At 37.3% G+C, this 13,630-nt stretch overlaps 1 protein-coding gene across 1 annotated transcript in view; it reads left to right on the top strand.

The window, feature by feature from the left end:
* Positions 1–13,630, top strand: part of Pla2g4a (phospholipase A2 group IVA) — a 127,615-nt gene that overhangs the window by 35,691 nt on the left and 78,294 nt on the right. The window contains exon 3 of the mRNA XM_027935024.3: positions 1,739–1,820. Within this exon, the coding sequence (XP_027790825.2) occupies positions 1,739–1,820 (82 nt within the window). The remainder of the gene's footprint in view (positions 1–1,738; positions 1,821–13,630) is intronic.

The raw sequence follows: 13,630 nt of genomic DNA, 5'->3' as shown, positions 1-13,630 counted from the left end.
TTTTCTTCTATCTTAGCTTGCTTAAAGTTTTTTTTTTTAAATCTTGAATCAAGGTTGAATTTTGTCAAATGCTTTTTATTGGTCTAGAAGTGTGATCATGCAATTTTTCTTTTTCTGTCTTGTTGCTATGAGAGGTTATATTATTTGCCTTTCAAATATTGAACAAGCCTTGCATATTTGGTATAAATTCCACTTGACCTTGGTGTGCAATTCTTTTAATACATTGTTTGATTCAATTCACTAACATTTTTAGTAGTTTTGCATCTACGCTTACAAGAAATATTAGTCTGTAATTTTATTTTCTTATAATGCCTTTGAATGGTTTTGGAATTAAGGTAATGCTGCCCTTCTACAATTAATTAAAAGCTATTCCCTCTCCTTCTTCTTTCTGGAAGACACTATAGGGAGTTGAGGGAATTTTTCCTTAAATGTTTCATAGAATTCACCAGTGAACTCAGGTGGATCTGATATTTCCTGGTTTGGAAAGTTATTAATTTAATTTCATTAATGTTAAACAGCCTATTCAGATGACCTGTTTATTTTGTGTGAGTTTTGGTTGATTGTCTCCCCCAAGGAATTTTTTCATTTTATCTAGGTTATCAAATCTGTGAGCATAGAGTTGTTCCTAGTATTCCTTTTATTATGCTTTTAATACCCATAGGATCTATAGCGATGGCCTCTATTTCTTTTATTTTTATTTATACATTTAAAATTTTTGTTTTCTATTTCATTTCTGAAATTAGTAAATTGTTCCTCCCCCCTCCCCCTTTCCCCTCCCCCCACGTCCAGCCCTCCCTTCCTCCCTTAAGTACCTTGGTTAAAAAATAACTGACTTGACTAATCTTTTCAATCTTTATGAATCCAACCTCTTTATGGTGTTTTTGCATCTTCTTGCTTTTTAGATCGTTATTACTTCACAGTGGTATCATTGTCCTTGTTTCTTTTTATTTAATTGATGAATTTTAACCCATTAGATAAGTTTATTAGAATTTGGTGAGGTGAACTTTCGTAACATGAAAATGAAAAAAATGGTTTGAGCTTTCAAAGATTTTTGTCGTGTTTCAGTTCTCTTGACACTATGTGAATTCTTGCTTCCCCATTCTCACTGAGTAGGGCTGTTTCATAACCTATTTCCATTTAGGTGAGGTGTTTAATAAAATCTTCTACCTGCTAATATTTACCACGTGCATACAATCTATTATGTTAATAAAGACTTTAAAATTATTGCATATGGGTTAATAACAAATGCATTGAAGTTAATGTAAGTAGTCCCTGTGTAGGCTTGGCTCCCCAAGCTGCTCTAGAAATGTCATGCAGAAAAGGCTTTTGATTGGTGGTGAACAGCAACAACACAATTCTGAGTGTGGCAAAGGTCTTGCTCTGAGATCACCTTTCCAGCCAGGCTTTCCCAGTCAGCCAGTACAAAGCCTGCTTGTGCTCCTGGAATGCCTGAAGCCCTGATTTACATTCCCCCAAAGACTTGTTAAACCTGACAGCAAAGAAGTGCTAATAGTCAAGCTGCCGTGTCTGACGTTTTGAAACATGATCTAAACGTCTGTCTCAATGATTCTGTGGTGGGAGAGAAGAGAAAGTTGAGAAAGGACCAACCTTAGCATCCAAGAATGTTTCTGGTATGCATGTTACTGATTTCCAACTAGATTATTTTTAATCGTTGTCAAGGAAGCAATGATATTCTACCATGAAAGCTTACTTAAATTTTCTCTCATTTTATTTCTAGGTGGAGCACCAGTACTCCCATAAATTCACAGTGGTGGTGTTACGTGCCACCAAAGTGACAAAGGGGGCCTTTGGTGACATGCGTGAGTACCTTATTTGCTTTGCTGTTGCAAATGTGTAGTTAACGCTTCACCCTTCAGTTGCTTTACTTCCTTTACAAGGTGGGGGCTTTCCCTTTTTTTGAATGTGGTTAACTTTGAATGATAACCATTGAACAGTCGTCTGATGGTATTATCTGTCAGAATAGCATTTTACTTTGCTTTACATTAGCTGAGAGCATTTGCAGTCAAACAAAAGGACTATCTTGGGACACACAGATTTTTGGAATTCAAAGTTCTGTTTGATTCTCTTTGAAAAAAAGTGCTGAGTCAAGACTTCAAACAGGCTGCCCCTGTGAGTGCTTATCAGATTAGAAAATGCAGTTTATCTAATTCGATGACTTTGAGTGTATTTACTATGGGTGGGATAGCTATAAAAACCGAGCAGGACAGTCAGGAATCATGAACCCCAGCCTAAGGATAAGGTTACCTTAACTTGTTGGCACAATCCATCTTTAAGCTTTTAAAAGCAATTTTTATTGTTAAGCTGACAATGCAGACGGTCGGGGTTCATGGAGAAGGGACTGCCAAAAAAAATGAATAAATATTATCATAGTGGATTTGATAAACTTTTAGATTATTGCCAAACTATGAGCATGAGCAATTGAACCCTCAGAACAAGGTTTGGAGAAAGAAGAAGATTGGGAGTGGGAGACAGGGAAGGCTGCTCTGTGGTATGTTGGAAAAACAAATTGTTTGTCTTGTTTTTCCTCTGCTCTCATACCACAGTCGTGGCAAAAGACTCTGAGACCCATGTGTAAGGATTTCTCACCACCAGCAAGTTAGCAATCAGTTCTGCAGCGGACACCAATGGGGTGTCCTCAAATTCAATTCAGTTCTGACACTTCCTACCTGGAGACGCTGGAGATCCTTCCTGCAAGGTTCCTGTGAGGACTCAGTCTCAAGACTGCTCCCTGCTCCGCGCCCTCCACTCCCTCTAGCTGTCAGCCGGGAGCCACAGGTTGCTTTACCTGTGCGTCTGACCCCTGGCAGTCAGTAGGGTTCCCATAACCCTTTTCTTGGGTTTGATGATTTGCTTGAGCTCCTCACAGAACTTGGGGAACCACTTGCATTTTCTAGTTGATTATGGAGGGTATTATGGATGAAGAGATGCTCAGGGTGAAGTGTAGGAAGGGGTACTTCTGTGCCTTCCCCAGGCATCACCCTTCGGGAACCTTCCATGTTTACCATGTTTACCTTCCATGACCTACAAGCTCGGAGCTCTGTCCTCTGGGTTTTTGCAGAGGCGCCATTGCATGTGTTAGGCAATAGACTGGGAGGAGAAACCCAGCAGAGGCTGTGGGCTTCAGCAGTCTTCCCGGCATCTCTGTGCAGCATTCCTTCCTCCAGGGCATGGGGTAGGACTCTTCTGGAATCAGGAGAGCCTTAGGACCTACTATTGGACAAGGAGTGTAGACCAGAAAATGTCTTTCTGGCCAGCTCTGAAAAAAGAAAGATGAGGGAAGATTAGAGTTTCCTGCCTTGAGAAAGAAATTCTGGTTTCTGTGTCCTACCTTGGGGAAGGAGTTAACGAGTCAGGCGCCATGGGCTAAAACCAAGGGATATATGTCATAATGTCACACCTGCAGAAGTGACATTTAAATCAGTAGCTGAAGGAAAAATATTTTAGTGGTGAGAAAGGGAATTCACAGGCAGAGAAAACAGGATGTTCAGCGGCAGTAGATCAGAGTGCATGTCAGGAGTTAGGTCCAGTGTTGTTAGAGAACAGAAGCCCAGGTGTTAGCTGGAGTGGGGGACAAGATGAGACGACAAGGACTGGCACTGAGGTTATATTATCTATGCAATAGGGAGAATTTGCTAGCATTTCAGCAGCAAGCCACATGACTGGATTTGCACTTAAAAATGTTCTAGCCATGGTATACAAAATATTAAGTATATCCAGTATTCTGGAAGAGAATGTGGAAAACTGTTTTATTTTTCAAAGAATTGGAGAGTTATTGTTCTGTACATACATAAGTATGTAACAACAAATCCCACTAATTACAGTGCACCAATAAGAAATATGGGGAAAAAGAAATAGGAAGGCCTGAGCTTGTCAAAATGGCAGTGAAAACGTCAACAGAGAGGGGAAAGTTAGATACCAAGGAAAAGAAGAATGTGAGCTCTGTTACAGGCTATCAGTGAAGGTAGAAGAGCATCCAGGAAGTTGGTAAATGTCCAAAGTAAGGAGAACAGGAGCTAGAACCTGATGGCATAATTTCTGCCTGAGTAAAGGTTTTTATGACAGGTGAGGGGAACCGTGGCGATCTTTTCAAAACTGGTTTGAAGCTGAGGATTATATTCTCAATTTGAGATCTGAGTCTAATTCATACAATCCACTTTTTTTTTTTTTGCCATTGTTTTTATTAAGCTACTTTCTTATTTTACTTTTAAGATTTCTTTGTATTTTCATCATTTTAAATGAGATTGCATTGGGAGAAAGGCTTCTGTGAAAAGAGAAGAAACATTAGAAGCCAAAATTAAAACCTGCCATCCCCTATGACCTTAAGAAAATGCACAGGCCTTACAACGGAACAGGTCATACTGCTAGCTGAAAACACCATTTTTTTATTCTACTAAACAGGTATCAGTAACTTTCCAGGCATGCAAAAGATGGATCTAATTTGACTTTAAAAAAATGTAGTTCTTATCTCTTAGGCAAAACAGTCCCGCCCTTTTGTATCAATACAGAGTACTGTTGTGCAGAGACAGTGGGTGTCACTGTGCTTATGATGTGTCAGAGAGCAGTTCAGACTATGTAGTCCATGAGGCTCTTTCAACTGATATGGTTTGGATTCCTTAGCAACTGTCACAGATCCTTGACACTTGGCCAGTGCTTATTTTTTGATTATTAGTATAGGGGAAAGAGTGATGCTGGAAGTGTCATTTTGCATCTGTTTGATTCAACATTGATAATAATACTAAAAGCATGAAACCAAGACATTCATCCATCTCATACAACCAGAAACAGGTATCTTTGGATCCCCACAGTGTGCTTGACACAAGTTAGACTCTTCCACTCTAGAAGTTTATTTTACACAGTAAAGAACCCATAGCCAGTGGAAATTAATTGCTACAGGAGAAAGGATAGTGATAAGATATTATGTAAAAACATATATTCAGCACCTTTAATTTGGTTTGTTTTGAGTTATTATGTTTGTTTTGTTTTGTTTGATGCAGGGTAGGAAGGTCACCAACCCATTGTATCAGCTTAATGAGTTTGCGAGAAATTGGGAAGAGACAAGAAGGCAAGAGGGAGTTCTAGAGAATTTCATGATATGGTAGTCTAAGAAAGTGAAAGAATGAGCTATACTGCCAAATACTTTATTTGTAAGTAGTTGTAGGAAGATATATTGAGAAAAGTTATATGTGTACTCTTCTTAGAAGAGTTTCGATGATATTACTGCTTAATGATCTTGATCTATGCAAATTATCAAGAGAGCTGTATTTGGCATTTTTGTATATAACAAATTTTTTTAAAATAGACAAGACTAGAACTGTAATAACTATAACATATCCCAACACCAGGAATATTGATAGATCAAAGTAACAGAACCCTATACCCTATTCTTGTCTTTTTTTTTTTTTTTTTTTCAGTACTACCCTATTCAGGGCCACCCTATTCTGTTTTTATAGTGTCTGCACTAATTTAAGAAGGTCAATTTCTATAGCTGGGTGTGGTGGTGCACACATGCAATCCCAGCGACTTGGGAGGCTGAGGCAGGAGAATCACAAGTTCAAGGCCAGACTCAACATCTTGAGGCCCTAAGTAACTTAGTGAGACCCTGTCTCAAAATAAAAATTAAAAAGGCTGGGTATTTAGCTTAGTGGTAAATGCTCATGGGTTCAATTCCCCCAAAAGGGCAAATTTCTATAAATTTCTACAGGTTGGAAAAGAAGAGTGTCAGATTACTATTTGAGTTCTCCGTTTTTCTTGCATATGTAAGGGCTTTCTTAAGGATACCACACAAAACAAATCACTATTTCCCGCTAAATAGTTGTATCTCCTTTCTTTGTTTTAGATAATACTGACTATATCTATTTTTGTTTTATTCTTTGGTAAATTGCCCTATCCTAAGTAGCTGCATTTAGAAATTTCCTTCTGCATTATTGAGATGTCCTAATACAAATGGCAGCATCCCATGAACTCTTCGCAGGGGCAGAGATGACACTCTAATCATAGCCTCTGGCCCATCTCCTCCTTTTCACCAGAGGGCACCCAGTCAGCCAAGAACAAATCAGTCACCGTTCTTTCCTAGACATGTTGGCTAGTCTCAGAATCACTGAAGACTGATGCTGAAATACAGCATCTACCTTCAGTGTCCCAATGTCAATCCTGCTCTGCATTATTATGCTCAAGGTTCATATGAAGAAGCTGTCAGTAGTTTACATTTATACCTGACTCAGAATCATTACAAATTTCTTATTTCTAAAACAATCAGTGTGCATCACTTGGGTGATATTAACACAACTCTCAGTTTTAAAGTTACAAGAAGTAGCAATGGATGTGACATGTTATAAATAGCATGGTGACATAGGTTGGGTGCTAGGTGCTGGATGGCTGGGTGTTCAACGCTCTTTAGTGTTGTCTGTTCTGTGATGGAGGAAAGCCTCCTCCAACAGCAGGTTGTGAATTCTACTGTGACAGCAGAATTTCAGTTGGTAATAGCGTTTTCTCTGTGCCTCCATGAAACGAAACACATAAACCTGACCACAAACCTCATTTATAACCAAATGAAATTGCTAACACCAACGCAGTAGTTACTTCGTTGGATTTCTGTTCCTTTTAAGAAGTGCTAGGGAAAACCCAGAGCACGTATGATAATGGAGGCTAGTCTCAGAATTCAGAAGAAGATAGAGCCACATGCCCTTCTGTAAGATGTGATCAGACAGCCAATGCTGTAATGTTCTTTAAAATGACAAAATTTCACATAATTATGAGACACTTTAAAATCCTAATTATGGATACAAACTGAGGTTTCTTTTCTTGTCTGGCCCTTTATTGGACACTAAGCTCTTCCTCTTTGCTGTATTCTGGCTGCTAAGTATAGTTGTAGGATTACACGTGGGGCTAACTTTTCTTACAAGTATTCAGGAGACAAAGAGCTTAATGTTGGCATTAAACTTTAACAAAAAGTAAATATCTTCAGGAGAATTATGAGCTCCTTGTACTCAAATCAGTTTTTATAAGTTTATATAAATTAATATCTGAACGTAATCAAGAATTTCTTGAGAATCTCCCACATTTGTTTCTTATAATATCTATTCCTGTGGGGAAACGAAGTTTTCTTTCAGATGAACGCATAAGCACAATCTGGATCAAGTTCCTAATTCTTAAGTCTCTATGCTATTTGTAGGCCTAGGTTGATTTCATTTCCCCCAACAGTCTTCTTTAATTTTAACATCCATTTGAATCACTGAGGGATTTTGTTCAAAATGCAGGTTCCTTTTCAGTAGGTTTGAGGCATAGATTCTGCATTTCTACTGTAGGAGTGGTGCAGGCAGTGCTGACCCATGGACACATTTGGGTTGAGAAGCCTTTTTTTTTTTTTTTGTGATGCAGGGGATTAAACCCAGGGCCTTATGCACGTGACGCAAGCACTCTACCAATTGAGTCTGAGAAACCTTTTCTGTTTTGTTTGTTTCCCTGAGATCTACAGTGCTCCTGAGCAGAACAAAGGCTGTAAAGCATTCTGTAAGGGAGCATGGATTCTAAGGTTTTTTTTTTTTTTTTTTTTTTAAACCAGTTTTACTTCTTTAAAAATGAAATGCATTGAGCACTTTGCTACTTTTAATTTTAAATTCCTATGATAAACTCTTAATGAGATGAATTACTACATTATCATTGAGAAGACTCATAGAAGGAAACACGAGTGCTTTAAACTTGTATCATAATTACGTTATTAAATCCTGACTTTTATACTAGAATCATGATCAGACCAGATTGCAAACATAGGAAAAAAATCATTTATTTTTTCTGTTCTAAAGATCACAATGCCTACTTAAAGTCAAATAGTCGAATATATGGCAGGCACCATATATATACATTTACATTCACAAAAACACTCTTTCCCTCACAGACATAGAACAATCTTCCATCAACATTTTAGTAGGGTTTAATGCTCCCACAACTTAATTTGTGATGATATTTAAGACATATTCAAGAACTCAGGCAACATGACTTAGGCACTCTGCTTTTAACCACTGTGATATGAAATATTGTTATTCTCCCCTTCCAAGAGCTGAGGTTGAGATGTGTCACATCTGTGGTATACATTTCTACTGCATGAAATTCAGATAAATCCTTATAGCTATTGAAATCCTTATTGCTTTCACATATTGTCAGGGAATAGAACTACAAAACCAGGTTGATTCAAACAGAATGGAATGCTTTTAAAATGTCTTAGACATATGCCTTCCTGTGGGAATTTATGGAGAACTTTAGGTTCGTAACACCTTATGGCCATAATGAAAATCCATAAGATTATTTGAAAGAGCTGTAAAAGCTCCTTTACAACTTAGTTCTGGCTACAGGTGCATAATATTTGCAGATGTTTAATTCTTTTTGGATTGTGCTGTGTTGCTCTGTATATCTTTGCTGTCCTATGGAATAATTACCCTTAAAGTTAACACATTCTCCATTTTCATACTCAGGGCCATGAAATCTCACATCATTTTTCTAAATCATAGTAATTTGGACTCTGAGCCGTACTCACTAGAGTAGGTGGGGGCATGTGAGTTGCCTTTCTTTCCCAAGAACCCACAAGAATTCTAGACATTTTAGAGTTGCCTGGAAGTTAGGAGTAGGTTCTGCTGGGAGCCTTGGTGTTGGCCATTATTGGAATCCAACCTTCTGTTGAATGTTGTGTTCATGGAGGCTGACCTTCCACTTTTTTTTAAAAAAGGTGTTTTTATCAGTGCTTTATAGTTATACCAAATAGTGGGGTGCCTTCCATCATGAACAGGCCATGAAATGCCTCTGAGAGAAATTCCAGAAGCCATGCACTATACCAGAGAGAAGACCCTACAACCATCTTCAGACTGATAGTGCTCAGGGGCCAGTGTCCATGGCCATCTATGGTCACCAAGCCATGCACAGTGAATAGACGCATGTTTCTAACACTTGTAGAAATACAAGAAAATTCAAAACTATAGGAATTTTAGGAAAAGTTGCCCTCTTTTCTCCAGTCTTAAAGCAGAATCCTCAATCCCAGCTCTATGACCCCCTAGTTTGATCCTCTTAATAGGACCTAATTCTCAATACAAAGTGTTACTAATGTGCTGGGAAAAAAAAACAACTTATAACTCAATCTTCCAATTCATAAATGCTGGGATGAGAGGAATATTGCACATGAATATAGAGGAGCATTATCTATTTAATCTTTAAGCATCTTCAGGATCAAGATCATCTAGAAATCAGTATGAAATAAATTTTCCCTGTCCTGTATCCATTCTTGAATTCCAAAGTGATCAGAAGCTCCAGGAAAGAGGCGGGGCATGTTGGTGAAAGAGCATGGTCCCCAGACTACTCACTGTAGCCCCGTGTCTTTGCACAAGTTTCTTACCTTCTCTTCATCGTCATCCCTGGTCTTGGAGATGTTGGGAGAATTCAGTGAGTTGGTACTTGTGATGTGCTTACATGTGTGATGCGTGACAAGTGCTCAATAAGCATTACCCGTCATTTAAAATTTTATTTCATACATCAACATAAAAGGACATTTATTTTGTAAACATTATCTTTGATGACAAAAAGGATGGATATTCCTTTGGGTCATCTGGGCACTGGAAAACTTTCAGTTTTTTCATTTTGAAGACAAAATATTTCCCTTTTGAATTCCTGCGTTAAGCAAATTAAGGGATCCTTCTCTCTCAGCTTGAGAGAAAGAAGCTGTAGAATGGTACCTTTGGTGCTAAGCTATTTTTCTGAAATTACTCGGGCACAGTGTGCGCCCATGTGTCTCTGGCAGCTTGGCCTGACTTCCCCTTAACATCCATCAAGGACCATGGGAGTGCTGATGCGTGCTTGTCAAGCTGGTCCTGTGGTGCCTTGCTTTTTCGAAATGTTAGCGGAAAATGAACAGAACAAATGAAAATGTGCAGTTAATTATTTCTTTCTTCTTGAATATATTGCTTTTTTCCCCTTCAATTGAGAATTTGAAAGTAACTTTATATTCCACTTTTTGTAAATTATAAATGCCTCTGTTATTTCTCTTCATGGTTAATTTGAATTTGTATGAGGTATAACATATAAAAAACTTCATAATATTTTTGGGTTAATTACAGTTTTAGATTAAGTAAGGAATTTTAAATTTGAAATGTTTGAAATATTTATTTAGAATATTTAAAATAATGTTTGAATAATATTTGAAATGGCAACTAACATTGCCATTGGCTTGAAGCTACGAGATGCCCTAAAAGTATATGGTTTCTACTTTAAGCATTTTCCTAGTATTAGACTAGATTTTGACTGAACATGAGTTATAGTTTACTAATGTGGTTGGAATGTTTTTGAGTATCCACCCAGGATTTTAAAAACTCTAAATAAATTTATTTTCCAATGGTCTTTTCATGGAAGATAACTTCAAGATGAGTTAAGTGTCCCACAACACATGTCTACCTCACATCTCTTATCTTTCATTTTTTGCGTAATGGAGAAATATAATGTGTTAGAAAGGCACTCCTGTTCCTCATCCATTTAGAATGCCATTTAGTTTATTCTAAAGTCAATGGTTTTTACAAGTACATGTAGTCATTTTACTCTTTACTTAAATTGCATTAGTTTTTGTTTGTATTTATGTGTTCATGTGCTTCAGGTCTGATTTATACAGTAAATAATACTGTTCTGTGACATTTCAGTAACATCAATCGATCTTTGGGTTTGCATTCCATTTATTCAATAGAATAAACAGAAGTATATTCCAGTAGTATGTTGGACAGCAGTAAAAGTACAATCTGATCAAAATGGAAGAGAGTCACCGGTACTCACAAGCACACGGTCCCCACGTCCTATATGTTTTCTCAAGACCTAGCATGGTGGATTCTACTCATTTAGTTCTTTATCATACATGTATCACACATGAGCTTCTTTCTCTTAAATTACTTTTCATATTTTATTTACATGCCTTAATATGTTAATGTTCTGTGAAGGACAGTCTTAATTTCAAAAACTTTTAAAGCTGCATAATATGCAGCCTTCATTTTGTGTACTTAAGTAAATTTTTTTGCCAAAACAAAATAAAACCTTACACCACTTTTGTCTTGAAAGGGTATGATTAAAATCTAATGGAATTAAATTAAAAATCAGGTGAAATGTTTCCTAAATTGCCAAGGAAAAGTATGCTCATAAAGGTTCTATGACAAAGAGAATATCTCTGTTATTTTAAAAATTTGAGCATTTATGTGAAAACATTTATCATGTGTTTTTTTAAGAATATCCTAATGTCTTAAATTTTTTCTTAAAATTAAAAAGTGCATAGAGACTGAAATGACTGGTTATACTTAGCTGAGGTTCAGTTTGAGGGTCCTTGAAATTTACTGACTTTCTGAAAGCACCTTTCCATTTTCACATCCCACTTGATATATCAAAATATTTTAGTTAAGTGTTTTAGATAAAATTCCAGCAGAATTATTTTTGGATGATGTATAAAGGTAATTCATATCTCTAGATGCAAACTTGAATAACAGCTTTGAGATTTTCTAGTTGGAAAAGAAATGTGAAAAAAATATAATTTCAGGGCTTATTCCAGCAAGATTCCTTTATCAATATCCTCATCAATCAATGGGATGAACTCAAAGTAAAAAGCTTCTTTTCGGCAAAAGAAACAATGAGTGAAGAGGGATTCTACAATTTGAGAGCAAATTTTTGCCACATGCATGTCAGATAGAGCACTAATCTCCAGGATACATAAAGAACTGAAAAAAACTTAACATCAACAAACAAATAAACAAACAAAAAAACCAACCCAATCAATAAATGGACTAAGGACTGAACAGACACTTCTCAGAAGAAGATATAAATTCAAACAACAAATATATGAAAAAATGTTCAACATCTCTAGTAATTAGAGAGATGCAAATCAAAACTACTCTAAGATTTCATCTCATGCCAGTCAGAATGGCAGCTATTAAGAATACAGACAACAATAAATGTTGGCAAGGATGTGGGGGGAAAGGTACACTCATACATTGCTGGTGGGACTGCAAATTGGTGCAATCAATCTGGAAAGCAGTCTCTCCAAACTGCTTAGAAGAAATCTCTCCAGATTTCTTAGAAAACTTAGAATGGAACCATCATTTGAACCAGCTATCACACTCCTCAGTCTATACCCCAAATCAGCATACTATAGTAATGTAGTCACATCAATGTTTAAAGCAGCTCAATTCACAATAGCTAAACTGTAGAAACAACCTAGATGCCCTTCAGTAGATGAATGGATAAAGAAACTTTGTGTGTGTACACACACACACACACACACACACAAAATGGAATATTACTCATTAAAAGAGAGTAAAATTATGGCATTTGCAGGTAAATGAATGGGCTTGGAGAATATCATGCTAAGTGAAGTAAGTCAATCCCAAAAAACCAAAGGCCAAATGTTCTCTCTTGTAAGTGGATGCTAATCCATAATGGGGGGGGGGCATGGGAAACATGGAGTAGCTTTGATGGGGCAGAGGGGAGGGAGGGGTCATGGGGGCAGGAAAGATGATGGAATGAGATGGACATCATTACCCTAGGTACATGCATGACTGCACATATGGTTCAATGCTACGTTGCGTACAACCAGAGAAATGAAAAGTTGTGCTGCAATTGTGTACAATGGAAAAAAAAATGCTGAATGTACACTGCTTCAGTCCCTTGAAGAAGGATAAGAGAAGTAAAAACAATGTTGGTGGTGGGTGGCTTTCTTGAGTATATTTTACACTGAAGAGGAAGCATGTCTTGGTGATTAGAGCAAGAACACTGGAACTGTCTCTGTCAGATTCAAATCTCCCTTCCACTCCTTGTTAACCATGTGAATTTGGGCAAGTTACTTGGCTGTGCTATGTCTTGGCTTCATCAGCTGTTATATGGGGTAATAATCACCACCCCTTCCTTGTAGGTTTTTTAATGAGGACTAAAGGAAATGATGTCATACTGTGCACAATGAAAGTGTTTGCTAAGTAAATAAAAATACCAAGCAGAGACCTTAGAGCTTTACCTTTTACTTCATTTATTTATTTCAGTGACACCATGAAATATGAGTGATTTTCACTTCAATTTTACAGATGAAGGAATTTAGACAAGATGCTAAGTACTGTCCTGAATTGCACAGCTGCTGTGTTTTGGGGCTTGAATTCAGACTGTCTCTCAGTGTTGCTTACTATTGCAGCAACTTTGCCTTATTAGTAGTTTACCATCCAGCTGGCAAGACTAAATAGGTTTAAATAACTGTTTGGAAAATCTTTGCAGTTAGCTTCAGAGAAGACTACATAGCTTGAATGGAAATTGAGATAGGCTTTAGAACTTAAGTGGATGTTTACTATTGGGATGCGTGTGGGATATTTGGATATGGGGAAACAAATCGTAAGAGAAGATATTAGGAATGGGATTGACATGGTATGTCCAATGTGCATTATTTAGGGAATGTAGCTTGTCTTCTGGTTTCTCCTAGTGAAGACATGTAAGGTAGGGAGAGTCATGTTTTGCTTTAATGTAGTGGTTCTAAACCAGTGGACAATTATGTCCTTCTCAGCCTATTGGATAGTATCCAGAGACATTTTGTTTATTAAAATTGGGGATTCCTACTGACATC

Source organism: Marmota flaviventris, chromosome 12 (assembly GCF_047511675.1).
Source record: "Marmota flaviventris isolate mMarFla1 chromosome 12, mMarFla1.hap1, whole genome shotgun sequence".
Taxonomy (NCBI): Eukaryota; Metazoa; Chordata; class Mammalia; order Rodentia; family Sciuridae; genus Marmota; species Marmota flaviventris.
Note: the sequence above shows the minus strand (reverse complement) of the source record. Positions and strands in the feature narration are given on the sequence as shown.